The following is a 22,759-nucleotide window of genomic DNA, read 5'->3' on the forward strand; positions in this document are numbered from 1 at the left end:
CTTCCTCCAGTTTGAGAGCCCTGAACCTTTTCTTTTGGCGAACTTGATCAGCTGGAGGTTAACTGTTGTTTTAGATGATGTTTGGGACAACGTAGCCTCGACATCTGCCTGTCAGCGAGCAGCTAATTTGTGTAATCTGCCTTTAAATTCAGGAAACGGTGACAGCAGGCACAACCACCACAATCCTGCGAGGCCTGCAGCCCGACACCCTCTACACGGTGTCCCTGGTGCCGGTGTATGCTGAAGGAGACGGAAAGCTGCTGTCAGAAAATGGAAAAACCAGTAAGACGGCATCATCCAACAGCACATTACAGCAGTTATCCTCTGCAAAGGTTCAAATAACACAAGGAAAAGGGTACAGAGAGATGATATAACAGAAGTAAAAGGATGATATAACAGAAGTAAAAGGGTACAGACGGATGGTATAACAGAAGTAAAAGGGTACAGACGGATAACAGAAGTAAAAGGGTACAGACGGATGGTATAACAGAAGTAAAAGGGTACAGACGGATGGTATAACAGAAGTAAAAGGGTACAGACAGATAACACAAGTAAAAGGGTACAGACGGATGATATAACAGCAGTAAAAGGGTACAGACGGATAACAGAAGTAAAAGGGTACAGACGGATAACAGAAGTAAAAGGGTACAGACGGATGGTATAACAGAAGTAAAAGGGTACAGACGGATAACACAAGTAAAAGGGTACAGACGGATGATATAACAGCAGTAAAAGGGTACAGACGGATAACAGAAGTAAAAGGGTACAGACGGATAACAGAAGTAAAAGGGTACAGACGGATGATATAACAGCAGTAAAAGGGTACAGACAGATAGTATAACAGAAGTAAAAGGGTACAGACGGATGATATAATATAAGTAAAAGGGTACAGAGAGATGGTATAACAGAAGTAAAAGGGTACAGACGGATGATATAACAGAAGTAAAAGGGTACAGACGGATAACAGAAGTAAAAGGGTACAGACAGATGATTTAACAGAAGTAAAAGGGTACAGACGGATGGTATAACAGAAGTAAAAGGGTACAGACGGATGATATAATATAAGTAAAAGGGTACAGAGAGATGGTATAACAGAAGTAAAAGGGTACAGACGGATGGTATAACAGAAGTAAAAGGGTACAGACGGATGAAATAACAGAAGTAAAAGGGTACAGACGGATGATATAACAGAAGTAAAAGGGTACAGACGGATGATATAACAGAAGTAAAAGGGTACAGACGGATGATATAACAGAAGTAAAAGGGTACAGACGGATAACAGAAGTAAAAGGGTACAGACGGATGGTATAACAGAAGTAAAAGGGTACAGACAGATGATTTAACAGAAGTAAAAGGGTACAGACGGATGATATAATATAAGTAAAAGGGTACAGAGAGATGGTATAACAGAAGTAAAAGGGTACAGACGGATGGTATAACAGAAGTAAAAGGGTACAGACGGATAACAGAAGTAAAAGGGTACAGACGGATGATATAACAGAAGTAAAAGGGTACAGAGAGATGGTATAACAGAAGTAAAAGGGTACAGACGGATGATATAACAGCAGTAAAAGGGTACAGACGGATGATATAACAGCAGTAAAAGGGTACAGACGGATGATATAACAGCAGTAAAAGGGTACAGACGGATGGTATAACAGAAGTAAAAGGGTACAGACGGATAACAGAAGTAAAAGGGTACAGACGGATGAAATAACAGAAGTAAAAGGGTACAGACGGATGATTTAACAGAAGTAAAAGGGTACAGACGGATGATATAACAGAAGTAAAAGGGTACAGACGGATAACAGAAGTAAAAGGGTACAGACAGATGGTATAACAGAAGTAAAAGGATGATATAACAGAAGTAAAAGGGTACAGACGGATGGTATAACAGAAGTAAAAGGATGATATAACAGAAGTAAAAGGGTACAGACGGATAACAGAAGTAAAAGGGTACAGACGGATGAAATAACAGAAGTAAAAGGGTACAGACGGATAACAGAAGTAAAAGGGTACAGACGGATGAAATAACAGAAGTAAAAGGGTACAGACGGATAACAGAAGTAAAAGGGTACAGACAGATGGTATAACAGAAGTAAAAGGATGATATAACAGAAGTAAAAGGGTACAGACGGATGGTATAACAGAAGTAAAAGGATGATATAACAGAAGTAAAAGGGTACAGACGGATAACAGAAGTAAAAGGGTACAGACGGATGATATAACAGAAGTAAAAGGGTACAGACGGATGATATAACAGAAGTAAAAGGGTACAGACGGATGGTATAACAGAAGTAAAAGGGTACAGACAGATGATATAACAGAAGTAAAAGGGTACAGACGGATGATATAACAGAAGTAAAAGGGTACAGACGGATGGTATAACAGAAGTAAAAGGGTACAGACGGATGGTATAACAGAAGTAAAAGGGTACAGACGGATGATTTAACAGAAGTAAAAGGGTACAGACGGATGATTTAACAGAAGTAAAAGGGTACAGACGGATAACAGAAGTAAAAGGGTACAGACGGATGGTATAACAGAAGTAAAAGGGTACAGACGGATGATTTAACAGAAGTAAAAGGGTACAGACGGATAACAGAAGTAAAAGGGTACAGACGGATGAAATAACAGAAGTAAAAGGGTACAGACGGATGAAATAACAGAAGTAAAAGGGTACAGACGGATGATTTAACAGAAGTAAAAGGGTACAGACGGATGAAATAACAGAAGTAAAAGGGTACAGACGGATGATTTAACAGAAGTAAAAGGGTACAGACGGATGAAATAACAGAAGTAAAAGGGTACAGACGGATGATATAACAGAAGTAAAAGGGTACAGAGAGATGGTATAACAGAAGTAAAAGGGTACAGACGGATGATATAACAGCAGTAAAAGGGTACAGACGGATGATATAACAGCAGTAAAAGGGTACAGACGGATGATATAACAGCAGTAAAAGGGTACAGACGGATGGTATAACAGAAGTAAAAGGGTACAGACGGATAACAGAAGTAAAAGGGTACAGACGGATGAAATAACAGAAGTAAAAGGGTACAGACGGATGATTTAACAGAAGTAAAAGGGTACAGACGGATGATATAACAGAAGTAAAAGGGTACAGACGGATAACAGAAGTAAAAGGGTACAGACAGATGGTATAACAGAAGTAAAAGGATGATATAACAGAAGTAAAAGGGTACAGACGGATGGTATAACAGAAGTAAAAGGATGATATAACAGAAGTAAAAGGGTACAGACGGATAACAGAAGTAAAAGGGTACAGACGGATGAAATAACAGAAGTAAAAGGGTACAGACGGATAACAGAAGTAAAAGGGTACAGACGGATGAAATAACAGAAGTAAAAGGGTACAGACGGATAACAGAAGTAAAAGGGTACAGACAGATGGTATAACAGAAGTAAAAGGATGATATAACAGAAGTAAAAGGGTACAGACGGATGAAATAACAGAAGTAAAAGGGTACAGACGGATAACAGAAGTAAAAGGGTACAGACAGATGGTATAACAGAAGTAAAAGGATGATATAACAGAAGTAAAAGGGTACAGACGGATGGTATAACAGAAGTAAAAGGATGATATAACAGAAGTAAAAGGGTACAGACGGATAACAGAAGTAAAAGGGTACAGACGGATGATATAACAGAAGTAAAAGGGTACAGACGGATGATATAACAGAAGTAAAAGGGTACAGACGGATGGTATAACAGAAGTAAAAGGGTACAGACAGATGATATAACAGAAGTAAAAGGGTACAGACGGATGATATAACAGAAGTAAAAGGGTACAGACGGATGGTATAACAGAAGTAAAAGGGTACAGACGGATGGTATAACAGAAGTAAAAGGGTACAGACGGATGATTTAACAGAAGTAAAAGGGTACAGACGGATAACAGAAGTAAAAGGGTACAGACGGATGGTATAACAGAAGTAAAAGGGTACAGACGGATGATTTAACAGAAGTAAAAGGGTACAGACGGATAACAGAAGTAAAAGGGTACAGACGGATGAAATAACAGAAGTAAAAGGGTACAGACGGATGGTATAACAGAAGTAAAAGGGTACAGACGGATGATATAACAGAAGTAAAAGGGTACAGACGGATGAAATAACAGAAGTAAAAGGGTACAGACGGATGATTTAACAGAAGTAAAAGGGTACAGACGGATGGTATAACAGAAGTAAAAGGGTACAGACGGATGATATAACAGAAGTAAAAGGGTACAGACGGATGAAATAACAGAAGTAAAAGGGTACAGACGGATGAAATAACAGAAGTAAAAGGGTACAGACGGATGATTTCGATCTGCTTTCTCTGGTTTGGCTTGGTTCTGACGGCCATCCCTACGACATCAGCCAGAGATTACAGGAGAATCGCTGCTTGGCTTTGTGCAGAAAATGAGCAGGAAGAACATTATCAAAATGACCTCCAGTCAGTCTGCAGCTGGTCTTTCTTCGGAAAGAGACGCTCCAGGGTCAGAACCAGCGCTCACTGACATCTTAATGTCCTGCTTTGGAAAACTGCAAACACAAGCGGTTTGTTTTTAAAGACACATTTTAGCTGTGGAACGCAGCTTTCCTGCTCTCACGGACTCGTCTGACTGTTTCCTCCCTGCAACAAATAACAAACACACTTAAAAATAAGAGCTATCTGATGCAAACACAGCCACTTTTTCTTTGCTGTTTGCTCCATTATGTCACTTTCAGGCTGCCTCCTGATGTGTTCCCCACAGATTAAACTTATTTTTGATGGGTTTTTTTAAGCTAAGCAACACACTTTAAAAAGAACTTAGTTTTGTTGCTCAGAATAAGCATAATTTTTCTTTTTTTTTTCACTTTATTTAAAAAAGAACTTAGTTTTGTTGCTCAGAATAAGCATAATTTTTCTTTTATTCACTTTATTTAAAAAATAACTTAGTCTTATTGCTCAGAATAAGCATCATTTTTCTTTTTTTCACTTTATTTAAAAAAGAACTTGGTTTTGTTGCTCAGAATAAGCATAATTTTTCTTTTTTTTTCACTTTATTTAAAAAAGAACTTAGTTTTGTTGCTCAGAATAAGCATAATTTTTCTTTTTTTTTTCACTTTATTTAAAAAAGAACTTAGTTTTGTTGCTCAGAATAAGCATAATTTTTCTTTTATTCACTTTATTTAAAAAATAACTTAGTCTTATTGCTCAGAATAAGCATCATTTTTCTTTTTTTCACTTTATTTAAAAAAGAACTTGGTTTTGTTGCTCAGAATAAGCATAATTTTTCTTTTTTTTTCACTTTATTTAAAAAAGAACTTAGTTTTGTTGCTCAGAATAAGCATAATTTTTCTTTTTTTTCACTTTATTTAAAAAAGAACTTAGTTTTGTTGCTCAGAATAAGCATAATTTTTCTTTTTATTTCACTTTATTTAAAAAAGAACTTAGTTTTGTTGCTCAGAATAAGCATAATTTTTCTTTTTTTTCACTTTATTTAAAAAGAACTTAGTTTTGTTGCTCAGAATAAGCATAATTTTTCTTTTTTTTCACTTTATTTAAAAAAGAACTTAGTTTTGTTGCTCAGAATAAGCATAATTTTTCTTTTTTTTTCACTTTATTTAAAAATAACTTAGTCTTATTGCTCAGAATAAGCATAATTTTTCTCTTTTTTTCACTTTATTTAAAAAAGAACTTAGTTTGTTGCTCAGAATAAGCATAATTTTTCTTTTTTTCAATTTATTTAAAAAAGAACTTAGTCTTGTTGCTCAGAATAAGCATAATTTTTCTTTTTTTTCACTTTATTTAAAAAAGAACTTAGTTTTGTTGCTTAGAATAAGCATAATTTTTCTTTTTTTTCACTTTATTTAAAAAATAACTTAGTCTTGTTGCTCAGAATAAGCATAATTTTTCTTTTTTTCACTTTATTTAAAAAAGAACTTAGTTTTGTTGCTCAGAATAAGCATAATTTTTCTTTTTTTTCACTTTATTTAAAAAAGAACTTAGTTTTGTTGCTCAGAATAAGCATAATTTTTCTTTTTTTTCACTTTATTTAAAAAAGAACTTAGTCTTATTGCTCAGAGTAAGCATAATTTTTCTTTTTTTTTCACTTTATTTAAAAAAGAACTTAGTTTTGTTGCTCAGAATAAGCATAATTTTTCTTTTTTTTCACTTTATTTAAAAATAACTTACTCTTATTGCTCAGAATAAGCATAATTTATCTTTTTTTCCACTTTATTTAAAAAATAACTTAGTTTTGTTGCTCAGAATAAGCATAATTTTTCTTTTCTTTCACTTTATTTAAAAAAGAACTTAGTTTTGTTGCTCAGAATAAGCATAATTTTTCTTTTTTTTCACTTTATTTAAAAAAGAACTTAGTCTTGTTGCTCAGAATAAGCATAATTTTTCTTTTTTTTCACTTTATTTAAAAAAGAACTTAGTTTTGTTGCTCAGAATAAGCATAATTTTTCTTTTTTTTCACTTTATTTAAAAAAGAACTTAGTCTTGTTGCTCAGAATAAGCATAATTTTTCTTTTATTCACTTTATTTAAAAAATAACTTAGTCTTATTGCTCAGAATAAGCATAAATTTTCTTTTTTTACACTTTATTTAAAAAATAACTTAGTTTTGTTGCTCAGAATAAGCATAATTTTTCTTTTTTTTCACTTTATTTAAAAAATAACTTAGTTTTGTTGGTCAGAATAAGCATAATTTTTCTTTTTTTTCACTTTATTTAAAAAAGAACTTAGTCTTGTTGCTCAGAATAAGCATTATTTTTTATTTTTTTCACTTTATTTAAAAAAGAACTTAGTCTTATTGCTCAGAATAAGCATAATTTTTCTTTTATTCACTTTATTTAAAAAATAACTTAGTCTTATTGCTCAGAATAAGCATAATTTTTCTTTTTTTTCACTTTATTTAAAAAATAACTTAGTTTTGTTGCTCAAAATAAGCATAATTTTTCTTTTTTTTTCACTTTATTTAACAGCGAGGGTCCTGTTATTACAGATTGTAATAATTAAAATGAGATTACAGGATATAAAAACCCATCCCAGCTGAATGTCGTCTCCAGTTTATCGGTGATTTTAGATGGTTTATTGAAGGTCTTTCAGACATGAATCGCCTGACCTGTCGGCTTCTTTAGGGCCTCTGGGAGGAGTGAAGAACTTGAAGGTGACGGACCCCACCATGACGTCCCTGAATGTGAAATGGGACGCTGCTGATGGCGCCGTTCGCCTCTACAAGGTCTTCTACGTTCCCGCTGCCGGTGGACGAGAGGAGATGGTGAGACGCTTCATTCTGCTCCCGTCGTACCCTTTCATAAAGAGCATTTTAAACCAGCTTTTATTCTTCTTTTTGCTGCTCAGGAACAGGTTCCCGTCGGTACCACCGCCATCATTCTGCGCAACCTGTTGCCGGACACCCAGTACACGGTGTCGGTGGTGCCGGTGTACCCCGCCCGAGAAGGACGGCGGCAGTCAGAGGATGGAAAGACATGTATGCTGCTGTTGTGCTGCACTTTTTTGACACATTCTGGCCAAATGGCTGAACATGTTTCTGCTTTCAGTGCCTTTAAGTGGCGTGAGCGGCATGCGGGTGACCAACCCGACCATCACTTCTCTCACGGTCAACTGGAATCCCGCTGACGGCAACGTCCAAGGCTACAAAGTGATCTATGTGCCTACGAACGGAGGGATGGAGATTGTGGTAAGACTCAGTCTCAAATAGAGCGTGAAACAGTTCATTTAGATCACATATGTCAAAGTCTGGTCCTGGAGGGCCGCTGTCCTGCAGGTTTTAGATGTTTCCCTGCTTCAACACACCTGATTCAGATTAAATGGATCTATTCAAAAGATTGTTAAGTTCTGCACAAACCTGCTAATGATGCATTGATCTGATTCAGGTGAAGCAGGGAAACATCTAAAACCTGCAGGACAGCGGCCCTCGAGGACCGGAGTTTGACATCCCTGGTTTAAAGAGTCATTTAAACAGTCTGTTGTTAGCTTAAAACCACGTTAGCTTGTGTTTCTTGTTCAAACCGTGTCTGACTGCACAAATCTGGAAACTTTTCAATATCTTACAACCACATACAAAGAAAAAAGTGGAAAAATCCTGCAATTTTTCCTTAAATACGAGGGAAAACCATCCAAAATCCAATGAATTCAGCAATCCTCACTGGAGAGAAATGTGTTGATTTTCAGCTTAAACGTGATGCTTGCAGTCATTAAACAGTCATTTTAAAAGTCTGTTGTTAGCTTAAAACCACGTTAGCTTGTGTTTCTTGTTCAAACCGTGTCTGACTGCACAAATCTGGAAGCTTTTCAATATCTTACAACCACATACAAAGAAAAAAGTGGAAAAATCCTGCAATTTTTCCTTAAATACGAGGGAAAACCATCCAAAATCCAATGAATTCAGCAATCCTCACTGGAGAGAAATGTGTTGATTTCAGCTTAAACGTGATGCTTGCATTTTCCATCCGAGGAAGATTACGTCCTCACAGCAGATTAAAGTCCTTTTTCCACATAAAACGGACAGACGAAATATAATCATAAGGAAACAAATGCTGTCAGTTTGAGATGAGCTTTTCTTCATCTGATCTGTGGTACAACGCTGACCTCAGATCAGTGTCTTCTTTATTTCTGCTGCTCTCAGTTCTCCTGTTCCCATCTAATCCTGACGTTAGGCACTGAAAACAGACATTGCATGACTTCATTCATTGATGCAAACAAATAAAAACAAATAGAACTTGAAACAGTTCATTTAGATCAATAGACGAAATATAATCATAAGGAAACAAATGCTGTCAGTTTGAGATTAGCTTTTATTCTCAGTGTCTTCTTTATTTCTGCTGCTCTCAGTTCTCCTGTTCCCATCTAATCCTGACGTTAGGCACAGAAAACAGACATTGCATGACTTCATTCATTGATGCAAACTGCCTCCCACCTGAGGAAATGATGAAAAAGCTTGCAGAAAAAGCTAAAGTTTGGCACGTTTTTGTCGTATGAGTCGATAGAAAAGCCGTCTGCCTCAGTTCGAACCGTCTCATCCCCAAAGAAATGATCAAAGGCCTCAGCAGGGACCGGTGATGTCTTGCTTTCTGACAGTAATCCCATCACTCTGTTGCCAGACAACAGCACCTAAACCCTTTTTGGCCAGGAATCCCTCATTGTTCTGTGGAATGTCTGCAGCTGAACTGCAGCTTGTACAGTTTAAGTATGTGTAAATCCTCCTGATCAGATGTCTGCCATCAACACTCTCTCAAAGAGCCATGAAATAACGGCTCTGATGATCTGGCTTCTTGGGTTTGTCTCTCTGGAAGTGGTTGATTTGTTTGTGCATTTTTTACCCCACAATAAGTAAATCAGGAACTCGACTTCCAGAAGAATCCGAGCTTAATTTAAATGTTGCCTCCTCAGTTAAAAAGGCACATAAAGTGGAAAAATATCAGTTTGAAGCTGAAAAAAGCCAGAATTACACCCATATAACTATTTATTTAGTGTGGTTTTGATGCTCTGACACCCTGCAAGGCAAAAAAAAGTTAAGTTGAGAACTTAAAAAAGTAATTTTAGCCTTTAAAAGTAAGTCTTTAGATGGTCAAAAGTTAACCAAAACCAGTCTTCTTCTGAGGATTCAGCCTCTCTGTAAACTTCTCTGTAAACATCCCTTTGGATGACTCCTTCAGGGAAATTCAAGTCTTCAGCAGCTTATACAAAAAACATAAAGGCATGAATATAAACTGCAGTCCCACAGTGTTGATTTCAGCCCTTTTCTTCATAGGAACAAGTGTCAGAGAGCACCACCACAACTGTCCTGCAGAAACTTCTTCCAGACACCAGCTACACCATCACCGTGGTCCCTGTGTACGCAGAGGGAGACGGACCCAGCCTGAACGACACCGGCAAGACCAGTGAGTGTCCTGCATGCAATTGCATGTTTAAGTGCTTTCATCAGACCCTACAGAGCACCTGAAAGCTCCAGGTACAATTAAATGCTGAAGGGAAGACCCAAAAATGGCAAAATAGCACCCTGACCCGAGTCTGAGGAAGTTATTTCAACTTTAAAGTCTCCATCATCATTTCAGATCCGTAAAAAGCAGCTTATTGGAAGCTAAATTAACCCAAACAAAGTCCAAAATACCAAAAACAAAGAATACTTGCAAAATAACTTCATGCAAATGATTTTTTTTCCCCTGTTGGTGGATTTTACTGTTCAGTTTCCAGACTTTTCTTCACTATTCGTTAATCTAGTAGATATTCGCAGATTATTGGGTTAAAAGAAGCGCTTTTAACAGACAGCAGAATGTGTTTTATTGACAAAAGTTAAGAATTTAAGAGATTAAATGCCCTAATCCCTTCTGATAACCACTTCCCAGGGTTAACTTTTACTTAATATACTTTTTATCGGTGATCTTTTGCACCACGGTCACAGTCACCTGATAGAATCCCATGTAGTTTGGTGACAGATCTTCACCCATGCATCAGTTTTCTATACCAGACGAATAAAGGCGACCTCTGACTGGGCAGCAGCTCTGACCATCTGTTTGGTGTCTGTGCTCAGAGCCGCTGGGTTTCGTGAGGAACCTGCAGGTCACCGATCCCACCACCAGCACCTTGAACGTCCGCTGGGAGCCGCCGGAGGGCAACGTACGCGAGTACATCGTGATCTGGGTGCCGGTTGCAGGAGGAGGAGAACAGGAAGTGGTGAGACTTCGTCTAATATCACTGTGTTCGAGACATTTTTGCGAGCCGTGTTTTTCTTTTACTGAAAACTCAAACACTGCATGACGGCAAAAGTCAACATTCACCAGCTCCAGATGTTGGAATTCACCAAAAGCTGAGAACTTCATTCATGACTGCCTCAGATGTGATGTGACCAATTTAATTCAAACCACTCCTTAAGGCCAAATGACAAAAATGAATGCTCCCTCATTTCGTTCCTCATCTGTCGTCATCTGTGCAGTTTGCAGCATGAGCATCTGTTTAAAAGCTTGTGTGTTTGTGTGTTGTCAGACTGATAAAGATGTTTTCATGCTTTGCAGCGCTGTCATCTATTTTGTGTGTTTTCATAAGTTGCAGAGCATTGAACTCTCGCAGCCACCGTACCTAATAATTGCCAGACCTCCTCCCCTCGACTCTGTATTATCCGTCTAATTTTACCCAGAAGTTTGGCCTAAAACGTTTGACCTGAAACGGTCATATAAGTTGTTTACTCATAGCTCAACATGGCTCATAAGGGCAGTCTTTCATTTATGATGTCATAAATCAGGCCTTTGTGTGAACTGAGACACTTTTGTCACTTCCTGGTTAGGTTTTGGCATTAAATTTACTTGGTTATGGTTAGGAAAAGACCCTAGTTCGGGCTTAAATACATTCTTTTTACATCGTGACTGTACCCAGGTCACACGTTTTTAAACAAACTCTACAAAACCAAGTTTTTTTGTGGTTTTGGTTGAAAAACAATATGTTTTTTATGTAAAAACAAACAAAAAAACAACCTTGTTTAACTTAAAGTGGAAGAAGATTATTGGTGAGATTATAAAAGAGCAGCAGTCCTGAACAGCTTCCTTGTGGTACCCCACATTTAGCCACTTCACACCACTTCATTACCAATGAAGTGGATCAGTGAACTGAAACTCAAAACCTGCTTTTAGCCTGTGAAACTACTCGTAAGGCTCGTTGATTAGTGATCTTACAGGTTATTGCAGACATGTGACTTTTCACTGAAACACTTTTGTCACTTCCTGGTTAGGTTTTGGCATTAAATTTACTTGGTTATGGTTAGGAAAAGACCCAAGTTCGGGCGTAAATACATTCTTTTTACATTGTGACTGTACCCAGGTCACACTTTTTTAAACAAACTCTACATTTTTTCGAGGGAGGACATTAACTCCCGATCAATTTCACTCACAACCAAGTTTTTTTTGTGGTTTTGGTTGAAAAACGATATGTTTTTGATGTAAAAACAAACAAAAAAAACAAGTTGTCCTTGTTTAACTTAAAGTGGAAGATTATTGGTGAGATTAGAAAAGAGCAGCAGTCCTGAACAGCTTCCTTGTGGTACCCCACATTTAGCCACTTCACACCACTTCATTACCAATGAAGTGGATCAGTGAACTGAAACTCAAAACCTGCTTTTAGCCTGTGAAACTACTCGTGAGGCTCGTTGATAAGTGATCTTACAGGTTATTGCAGACTTGATGTCATTGTGTTATGTGATATTTCACTGAAACACTTTTGTCACTTCCTGGTTAGGTTTTGGCATTAAATTTACTTGGTTATGGTTAGGAAAATACCCTAGTTCGGGCTTAAATACATTCTTTTTACATTGTGACTGTACCCAGGTCACACTTTTTTAAACAAACTCTACAAAACCAAGTTTTTTTGTGGTTTTGGTTCAAAAACTATATGTTTTTGATGTAAAAAAAACCAAACAAGTTGTCCTGCTTTAACTTAAAGTGGAAGATTATTTGTGAGATTAGAAAAGAGCAGCAGTCCTGAACAGCTTCCTTGTGGTACCCCACATTTAGCCACTTCACACCACTTCATTACCAATAAAGTGGATCAGTACTACTACTCGTAAGGCTCGTTGATAAGTGGTCTTACAGGTTATTGCAGACATGTGACTTTTCACTGAAACACTTTTGTCACTTCCTGGTTAGGTTTTGGCATTAAATTTACTTGGTTATGGTTAGGAAAGACCCTAGTTCGGGCTTAAATACATTCTTTTTACATTGTGACTGTACCCAGGTCACACGTTTTTAAACAAACTCTACATTTTTTTGTGGGAGGACATTAACGCCTGATCAATTTCATTCATAACCAAGTTTTTTTGTGGTTTTGGTTGAAAAACGATATGTTTTTGATGTAAAAACAAACAAAAAAACATGTTGTCCTTGTTTAACTTAAAGTGGAAGATTATTGGTGAGATTAGAAAAGAGCAGCAGTCCTGAACAGCTTCCTTGTGGTACCCCACATTTAGCTACTTCACACCACTTCATTACCAATGAAGTGGATCAGTGAACTGAAACTCAAAACCTGCTTTTAGCCTGTGAAACTACTCGTAAGGCTCGTTGATTAGTGATCTTACAGGTTATTGCAGACTTGATGTCATTGTGTTATGTGATTTTTCACTGAAACACCTTTGTCACTTCCTGGTTAGGTTTTGGCATTAAATTTACTTGGTTATGGTTAGGAAAAGACCCTAGTTCGGGCTTAAATACATTCTTTTTACATTGTGACTGTAGCCAGGTCACACGTTTTTAAACAAACTCTACAAAACCAAGTTTTTTTGTGGTTTTGGTTGAAAAACGATATGTTTTTGATGTAAAAACAAACAAAAAAACAACAAGAAGATATGAGACTAAGTCATAAATGACAAAATCTGATAGTTTTTATGAAAATTCTGCATGATGTTGTGTTGTTTAATCAGACCAAAGAGGGAAAGTTTGCTTTGTTTTCCCTCTCATGTTGGTTTGATGTTGCAGTTGTGAATCTGGATTGAAGTTGCGGTAAAGACTTTACAGCGAGAGCTTTCATTTAATAAGTCAGAACATCACAAATAAAATTCAAATATGTTTTTTAAGTGAGAGCGGAGCAAATCATAATTTTGGCCTATGCTGATGTTTTTTTCTCAGCCTAAGTGGAGACATGAGTGAGATGATTGTGCTTGTTTCCAAACCAATTACATGCAAGAACTCTCTCTATTTGTCATAGAAAAGCTGCAGTGTCAGAATATTAAAAGATGAAAGCTGCTGGCTGGCGTTGCTACTTTTTAGAATCTGCATTTCTTACAGCTAGTAAAGAACAACTGAGCGTGAAGTGGGAAGGCAGCTTCAGCTGTTTCCTATGAAGCAGTGACAATATGATGAAGGGATTCGTTTAATAGCCCTAACGACTGGTTCAAGAAATATTGTGAAATGAATGGTTTGATGTGGAGGAGACTGAAATTATCTCAGCCTACTGGCAGACTTTATGTTAAATGGACAAAGAACAAATGTCTATCTGCAGCAGAGCCTTGAAAGGCAGACCTGGACTGTTCCTGAACTCATTCGCTAACCCGAGCTTCCTGAGCTAATATTGTTCAGTCTGAGCCTTTTTAAGCGCCGGTTTCACCCATTTTAACGGTATTTCCTTTCTCCACGACTAGGACCAGGTGTCTGGGACCAGCACGAGCACCGTCCTGAAGAACCTGGATCCGAACACGGAGTACACCGTCACCGTGGTTCCTGTTTACCACGAGATGGAGGGCAAGCCCCAGTCTGAAAACGGGAAGACAAGTGGGTGGAATAAAGCTGCAGCTGACACTTAAACTTAAAACAAGCTGTCCTTGTTTAACTTAAAGTGGAAGATTATTGGTGAGATTAGAAAAGAGCAGCAGTCCTGAACAGCTTCCTTGTGGTACCCCACATTTAGCTACTTCACACCACTTCATTACCAATGAAGTGGATCAGTGAACTGAAACTCAAATCCTGCTTTTAGCCTGTGAAACTACTCGTAAGGCTCGTTGATTAGTGATCTTACAGGTTATTGCAGACTTGATTTCATTGTGTTATGTGATTTTTCACTGAAACACTTTTGTCACTTCCTGGTTAGGTTTTGGCATTAAATTTACTTGGTTATGGTTAGGAAAAGACCCAAGTTAGGGCGTAAATACATTCTTTTTACATTGTGACTGTAGCCAGGTCACACGTTTTTAAACAAACTCTACATTTTTTCGGGGGGGGGGGACATTAACTCCTGATCAATTTCACTCACAACCAAGTTTTTTTGTGGTTTTGGTTGAAAAATTATATGCTTTTGATGTAAAAACAAACAAAAAAACAAGTTGTCCTTGTTTAACTTAAAGTGGAAGATTATTGGTGAGATTAGAAAAGACCAGCAGTCCTGAACAGCTTCCTTGTGGTACCCCACATTTAGCCACTTCACACCACTTCATTACCAATGAAGTGGATCAGTGAACTGAAACTCAAAACCTGCTTTTAGCCTGTGAAACTACTCGTAAGGCTCGTTGATTAGTGATCTTACAGGTTATTGCAGACTTGATTTCATTGTGTTATGTGATTTTTCACTGAAACACTTTTGTCACTTCCTGGTTAGGTTTTGGCATTAAATTTACTTGGTTATGGTTAGGAAAAGACCCTAGTTTGGGCTTAAATACATTCTTTTTACATTGTGACTGTAGCCAGGTCACACGTTTTTAAACAAACTACATTTTTTCGGGGGGGGGGGGGGACATTAACTCCTGATCAATTTCATTCACAACCAAGTTTTTTTGTGGTTTTGGTTGAAAAATTATATGTTTTTGATGTAAAAACAAACAAAAAAACAAGTTGTCCTTGTTTAACTTAAAGTGGAAGATTATTGGTGAGATTAGAAAAGAGCAGCAGTCCTGAACAGCTTCCTTGTGGTACCCCACATTTAGCCACTTCACACCACTTCATTACCAATGAAGTGGATCAGTGAACTGAAACTCAAAACCTGCTTTTAGCCTGTGAAACTACTCGTAAGGCTCGTTGATAAGTGATCTTACAGGTTATTGCAGACTTGATGTTATTGTGTTATGTGATTTTTCACTGAAACACTTTTGTCACTTCCTGGTTAGGTTTTGGCATTAAATTTACTTGGTTATGGTTAGGAAAAGACCCTAGTTCGGGCGTAAATACATTCTTTTTACATTGTGACTGTACCCAGGTCACACGTTTTTAAACAAACTCTACATTTTTTCGGGGGGGGGGACATTAACTCCTGATCAATTTCATTCACAACCAAGTTTTTTTGTGGTTTTGGTTGAAAAATGATATGTTTTTGATGTAAAAACAAACAAAAAAACAAGTTGTCCTTGTTTAACTTAAAGTGGAAGATTATTGGTGAGATTAGAAAAGAGCAGCAGTCCTGAACAGCTTCCTTGTGGTACCCCACATTTAGCCACTTCACACCACTTCATTACCAATGAAGTGGATCAGTGAACTGAAACTCAAAACTTGCTTCTTTTTTTTTTAAATTTCCTCTTTTCCTCTTTCTAAAAAGAAAAGAAAACATTAGTAAGTTGATTGATGAATAAATGTCGACACAGACAGACACGGCACTCGATGTCTGTGATTCTCCAAGTGGATCAAGATCTTAAAAGATCTTAAAAGATTAACTAGAAAACATCTGTTAAAACACCTGTAAAGGGATTAAAGACTCCCTCAGACTCCCTAAATGAAATCTCCCTCTCCTCAGATCCTTTGGGCGGGGTAAAGAATTTGAAAGTGGTCGATCCGACCATCAGTACCCTGACTGTTCGCTGGGACCCAGCAGTGGGAAACGTCCGAAGCTACAAAGTCCTTTATGCGGTCCAACCCGGAGGAGAGGAGCGAACGGTAAGGACCGCTCGGCGTGACGAACCAAACTGCTTTCACGCAGGAAAATCTCTGTGGTGGCAGTCATTTTCAACCCTGATGGAGGTTTTGACTCCCTGTTGAACAGGAGGAGGTGTCAGGAGGCACCACCACCACCATCCTGAGGAACCTGGATGCTGACACGCTTTACAACGTGGCCGTTATTCCCGTGTACCCGGATGTGGAGGGCATCAGGCAGGAGGAGAAGGGAAAGACAAGTGAGTGAACCATCCAAGCCCAGAACTCCTCTTTCATCAGTTCAGACAAAAGAATGTTGCTTTGTAGCATCAAGCAGGTTTTTGCAGGTGTCTGCAGTCCACAGATGGAGAGAAACAACAACCTCGTGAATCAACACCTCAGAGCAAACTAAACCAACATCAGCGAGAACAGGGCAGACGTATCTGGGAGTGACCTTTGACCTTTGACAGTCATCTGAAGTCTGACAAACAAATTAACAATGTTGTCAGGACTAGTTTTTTCCAGCTGCGTCTCCTGGCCAAAGTTAAAATGTTTTAAAGCCTCCCTGCTCTAATAAGTTCAAGGTTAGACTGCTGTAATGGACTTTATGTCAGCGTCTCCCAGACTTCTCTCAGTCGCCTTCAACTGGTGCAAAATGCTGCTGCTGCCCTTCTTTTAACCACCACTAACAGACCTGTGCACATCACTCCTGTTCTTAACACCCTTCACTGGCTTCCTGTCCTTCATAGAACTGATTTTAAACTTTTAAAGTTTGGTTTTAAAGCTCTTAACGGCTTCACCCCATCGTATTTATCTGAGCTTTTAACCGTAACCCTGGCAGAGCTCTGAGGTCAACAAATCAACTTTAGCTGGAAGTGTTCAGGTCAAAATATAAGCCCTGGGGTGACCGAGCCTTTTCTGCTGCTACCCCCAGGCTCTGGAATAAGCCCCCCCCCCCCCCAGATGAGTCTTATTTCTGACCTGGGCCTCTTTAAATCAGGGCTAAAAACATACTTATTTCAGATGGCTTTTAATACCCAGTAGTATGGTGACACTTTTATATTATCTTATTCAATTTTGCTGTATTTTATTGTTTTTACTGTTATTTTATTGTTTTGTACTTATTCTTTTCTTTATTTATTATCTGCTGTAAAGCACTTTGGTACCGAAATGGATTGTTGTAAAGGGCTGTAGAAATAAATTACATTTACATTTATAGATGACTCAGAGCCCTTTACCTTTTCTTTTATAGTAATTATATGAACCATTTTAACTCATTAAACAGTTCCAAACGCTTTCACTTTGATTAGAACTTCTAAGCTTACATTTACATTTCCAGATCAAACAGGAGGTGCTGAGCTGAGTTTCTGACAGCGGTTAACATCTGTAACGCTGCTGCTGCTGTAGAAATCAGATTCAGTCGAAGTGGGGTGACCACCACACAGTTTGGATCGCTCTCTTCCCATCTGAGGCTCTCAGGATTTATTTATTTTCTGAAATCCTTCGTTTGAGGTGAAATTTATTTTAATTACAGCCCAAACAAAGAGGGCAGGATCTTCACAGGGAAAGACGAAGAACACTCGGCTGCACATCCTCATCTCTGCTCTGAAAGAGATTCGGTTTCATTCCTGCAGTCTGGAATAAATCTTTCTTTCTTTGCCATGAGTGAAACCAACACACAAACCAGATAACAGACAAAGATTTCCCTCCTCAGAGCTGCTCGTGGCTGTCCAACCTGGCAGTTTACACACAAAGCTGAGTGTTTTAAAGCCGGAGAAACTCCTTCTGTGTGGTGGTCATAAACTAGAATTTCAGCTTGAACCAGAACACAGACAAGTGAAACCTGACCAGGACTTCAGTGTTGATTTCTGGGTTTAAATGGGGTCATGTATGGTCTTAATTAAGAGCATCGGATTCATTTCAGAGGAAGGGGGAACAAAAATGATATAATTGACATAAACAACACCAAACTGCTTTCTGGAAAAGCTGACGGGGGATCAAAGCCCTCATTTTATGTTGGAAAAGCAGGAAGTTTACCGAACCGAAGCCAAGCAATATGCAACGATGTCATTCCTACGCCTTACCGGAGTAATGTGGAGCTTTTAAACTGCTGCTGCTGGCTTTAAGAGTCGGGTTTAAGTTTCTCATCCTGCAAAAAGCGTCCGCAAATAACCAATAAAAGGAAGAACTTTCACTTCTGATCCAGTGACTTTCGGACATGCTTATGCAGCGGTTTTTGAACATCTGTTCAGCTGAAAAATGCTCTCTGAGTGTGATCATGTCTTTGCTTGTAGAAGTCAAAGTGTTTCCAGAAACATTGATTGATTTTTATTCCTGACAGAGTAACAGTTTAAAGGCACTTCCAGCGTGGAGCTCTGTATCCACCGTGCAACAGCACAAGAATTATTTAAGGCAAATTCATTCTGCAGCCAGACAACAGGTCCAAACATCAGCCAGAGTCTCTAATAATTATCTGCAGGAGTCCTGCAGCATCTTTTCAGCAGCTGACTCATAGTTGGAGGCTTTTCAGCTGACAAAAACATGTGAAAGACCATGTTAAAGGAACAGGGCAGACAAAGAAGTTACAGTCTCTGTTTATACGAACGTTTGTGGCTCACATAAGAAAGGAATGAATTCCAGAGAGTTTAGGCAACTTCCCCGTTTGACACATCTGGACACTGGGGATGTTGTAAACCCGCCCATCTGGTGCATCCTGCAGGGTAAAACCAACGCTATCAGGATTATTTGCAAGCATTGTTCAGTTTTACGAGGATGTTTGTTTCTCTCTAAGAACAGGAAGCCTCGAACGCTCTTCTGTGACTTGCCTCCTCAGCTTTTTGACCCACCTGGTGTGGCCCGATGAGGTTGTCTCCACGGTAACCGTCATTCGTCTCTTTCAGGGCCTCTGGGCGGTGTGAAGAATCTGCAGGTGACTGACCCCACCATCAACTCTCTGAGGGTCCGCTGGGAGCCGGCGGAGGGTGACGTCAGGCAGTACCAAATCATCTACGTCCCGGCAGCCGGGGGAGCTGAGAGCATGGTGAGTTTACGGCTTCACAGTGAGAACAATGGAGGAATGTTTCCACCCAAGCTGCTGTTTTGACATGAGTTATATTCTACTTATGTTCCATATGCTGTCTGCCGTGTTTAATTACTTCAGTCCCACATCTGCCAACAGCAGGAACAGCTGCATGGAAGCATGAAAGACTCAGCAACGTCTTTATTAAAACAAAAATCAGCTCTCATTTAGCGCTGCTACCTTAAAATGAAATGAAAAGGGAGAATAAGGAAGCCTCAACCAAACGCTGTTCGCTCCCAGAACGAAAGAGCCAAAGAAAGCAAATGTTCCCGTTTAGTTTCTGGGAAAAATAACATCCAGTTGTCCCGTTTGATCAAACTGTGCAGCCGTGTAAAAGTATCGGGTTTACAGTTTATAGCGCTTCAACGTGACGAATCTTTCTGTTCATTCGGTCACATTTGGGAGAATTAAAGGACAAACGGGTTGAATTAGTTTAGCTGAAGTGGATAAAAGCATCCCTACTGAACTGAGATGTTCTTCGTCTTTTCCAGACTCAGGTGTCAGGCATGACGACCAACACGATGCTGAGGGAACTGCGTCCGGACACCGAGTACAAAGTGACCCTGGTGCCCATTTACGCCGAAGTGGAGGGAAAACGCATGTCAGAGAACGGAAAGACAAGTGAGTGTGTCCACAGCAGAGCTCTGGTGGATCAGCTTACAGCTCCAGGTCTGAGCGGAGCCTCATCTCACGACTCTTTGTGGCGTCCACAGAGGCTCTGGGAGGAGTGAAGAACCTCCAGGTCACTGAACCCACCACCAGCTCCCTGAAGGTGCGCTGGGAGCCGGCAGAGGGCAACGTCCGGCAGTACCGCATCTTTTATGTCCCGGCATCCGGGGGCGCTGAGGACATGGTGAGCCAGATCTGTCACGCACACGCATGCTGTGGGGGGGTCGTGTCCCCCCCAATATACAGAAAATACCAACCTGTCCCCCCCAATATACAGCAGAAAACATGTAAAATACATGTTCTCCTTCTATGAACCCTGTCCAGGGATCGGTCTCTTGTTATGTCTTATTTATTTTCAGTTTATTTCCGTGTGTTACCATGGGAACGTAACGGCTGCGCCGCGGTTACCATGGGAACGTAACGGCTCAATGTCGTGTCCCCCCCAATATAGAGAAAATACCAACCTGTCCCCCCCAATATAGAGAAAATACCAACCTGTCCCCCCCAATATACAGAAGAAAACATGTAAAATGCATGTTCTCCTTTTATGAACCCTGTCAAGGGATCGGTCTCTTGTTATGTCTTATTTATTTTCAGTTTATTTCCGTGTGTTACCATGGGAACGTAACGGCTGCGCCGCGGTTACCATGGGAACGTAACGGCTCAATGTCGTGTCCCCCCCAATATAGAGAAAATACCAACCTGTCCCTGTCAGAAAAGTTTGCTTATTATCATTAAATAAAAGTCACGGCCAAAGAGGCCATTTCATATCAAAACTTCACAAGGAGAAGCTGGGAGACAAAGAGAGCTGTGTTTTAAGAACTGATGGTTATCTTTATAGCTCCCCAAATAAGGAGATGCCTCCAAAATAAGGAGATATGCCAGACCTGGGCACATAGAGGATTGTATGTATGGGTGTCGCCTAATAAAAGGTAAAGGGAGGCAACCACTGGTTGGAGAACCTTGTGAATCTGCAGAGAGAAGGTTCCTGTGTTGTTCTCCCCTTCCAAGTAAAATTCTGAGGCCTCTGAGGGATTTCTTGGTTTCATACCGTTGTCTGTTAGTTAATTTTTCTAACAGCCCCCCCCCCCCAATATACAGAAGAAAACATGTAAAATGCATGTTCTCCTTGTATGAACCCTGTCCAGGGATCGGTCTCTTGTTATTTCTTATTTATAACAAAACAGGGTTCATATAAGGAGAACATGCATTTTACACATTTTCTTCTGTATATTGGGGGGACACGACCCCCCCAAAGAATGCATGGTTACGCCATAGTTGGGGGGTCCCGGCCAAAGAAGCGTGAGCGCCTCGCTCCTGTTGGAGCTTCGCTTTAAGTGGGCCGGGCCCCGTTTACTGAGCTGTTGCATGTCCAGTTGGAGGCCTGAGGGCATCAAACCAGAGGATCGCAGATGTTCCCACATCCATTCATTTTCAGCTCATTCTGCACGCCTTGGCTGGTATTTGTTGCTATGGCGTAACCACACATTCTTTGGGGGGGTCGTGTCCCCCCCAATATTGAGAAAATACCAACCTGTCCCCCCCAATATACAGAAGAAAATATGTAAAATGCATGTTCTCCTTTTATGAACCCTGTCAAGGGATCGGTCTCTTGTTATGTCTTATTTATTTTCAATTTATTTCCGTGTGTTACCATGGTAACGGCTGCGCCGCCGTCTCAGCAGCGGCTCTCCTTATCTTTACGTTGGACTTCTACTTTTGACGGAGCCGCTGCTCAACAGAGCAGATTGTACCAGAACAGGAAATCCAACACAGAATCAACAAAATAAACTTCCGCCCCCTTTCAAAATAAAACAACTTAAAACAAAAACAACATTAGACTATTAGACTTTTCATTGTTAATGCACATTTTGAGACATTGACACAATAGAAATGAACCTGGACTTAAAAGTCCTCAGCACATTTTTTGTTAAAGGAAAAGTCTGTAATTTGTTACATCATTAGTTGTCCTTATTAAAATATTTCCATAAACATGCTTTGGGTATTTGGTCGTTTTCCATTGGAAGCTGTCCTATTTGCTACAGAACTACTGGAAGAGCATAATTGTAATTGGTAGGTGTGTTTAAGGTCAGTAAACAGTAAGCAACTAACCAAAACAAAGTGGGGGGGCAGTCACTGTCTCGGAGAAATTACACTATTCCTTTAGATGTGAACTTACATGGTCAATGTAGTCCTCTAAACTATGTTCTAAATGTCCAATGTTTCATATATAAATAAAGAATTGTAGATAATGCACTCAACAATTTAGTTTTTCTTGGACCCCCCCAATGTCTAAACCATGGTTACGCCCTTGCACGCATGAATTCAGTCCAAGATCCTTCAGACAAAGCCTCAGACTGTGAGCCGACTCACCTTCTTGTTCCCAGTTTTTGTCAAAACCTGTTAAATCTGCTGTTTGTTCTCTGGTTAGCTGCACATTTCACGAGTTACTGATGGCTCTTTGTGTGTGAACAGGAGCAGGTTTCAGGCGGCACCACCAACACCGTCCTCAGAAACCTGCTGTCAGACACCCCCTACACCGTGACCGTGGTTCCGGTTTACCCAGAGGGAGAAGGTCTGCGCCAGTCTGACAACGGAAAAACCCGTAAGTCCTTTTCTAGACTCTGGGATGCTGCTGCTGACCAGCTTTTCAGACAGAAAACTCATGGTAGGGATGGCT

At 39.5% G+C, this 22,759-nt stretch overlaps 1 protein-coding gene across 2 annotated transcripts in view; it reads left to right on the plus strand.

Annotated features, from left to right (window-relative positions):
* Window positions 1-22,759, plus strand: part of col12a1b (collagen, type XII, alpha 1b) — a 181,546-nt gene that overhangs the window by 93,727 nt on the left and 65,060 nt on the right. For both annotated transcript variants that reach the window (XM_072362915.1, XM_072362916.1), the window contains 13 exons: window positions 153-282; window positions 7,137-7,276; window positions 7,360-7,489; window positions 7,560-7,699; window positions 9,773-9,902; window positions 10,553-10,692; window positions 14,141-14,270; window positions 16,216-16,355; window positions 16,462-16,591; window positions 19,232-19,371; window positions 19,902-20,031; window positions 20,124-20,263; window positions 22,555-22,684. In XM_072362915.1, the coding sequence (XP_072219016.1) occupies window positions 153-282; window positions 7,137-7,276; window positions 7,360-7,489; window positions 7,560-7,699; window positions 9,773-9,902; window positions 10,553-10,692; window positions 14,141-14,270; window positions 16,216-16,355; window positions 16,462-16,591; window positions 19,232-19,371; window positions 19,902-20,031; window positions 20,124-20,263; window positions 22,555-22,684 (1,750 nt within the window). The remainder of the gene's footprint in view (window positions 1-152; window positions 283-7,136; window positions 7,277-7,359; window positions 7,490-7,559; window positions 7,700-9,772; window positions 9,903-10,552; window positions 10,693-14,140; window positions 14,271-16,215; window positions 16,356-16,461; window positions 16,592-19,231; window positions 19,372-19,901; window positions 20,032-20,123; window positions 20,264-22,554; window positions 22,685-22,759) is intronic.

Source organism: Leuresthes tenuis, unplaced genomic scaffold, assembly GCF_036924035.1.
Source record: "Leuresthes tenuis unplaced genomic scaffold, fLeuTen1.0.hap1 SCAF_13, whole genome shotgun sequence".
Taxonomy (NCBI): Eukaryota; Metazoa; Chordata; class Actinopteri; order Atheriniformes; family Atherinopsidae; genus Leuresthes; species Leuresthes tenuis.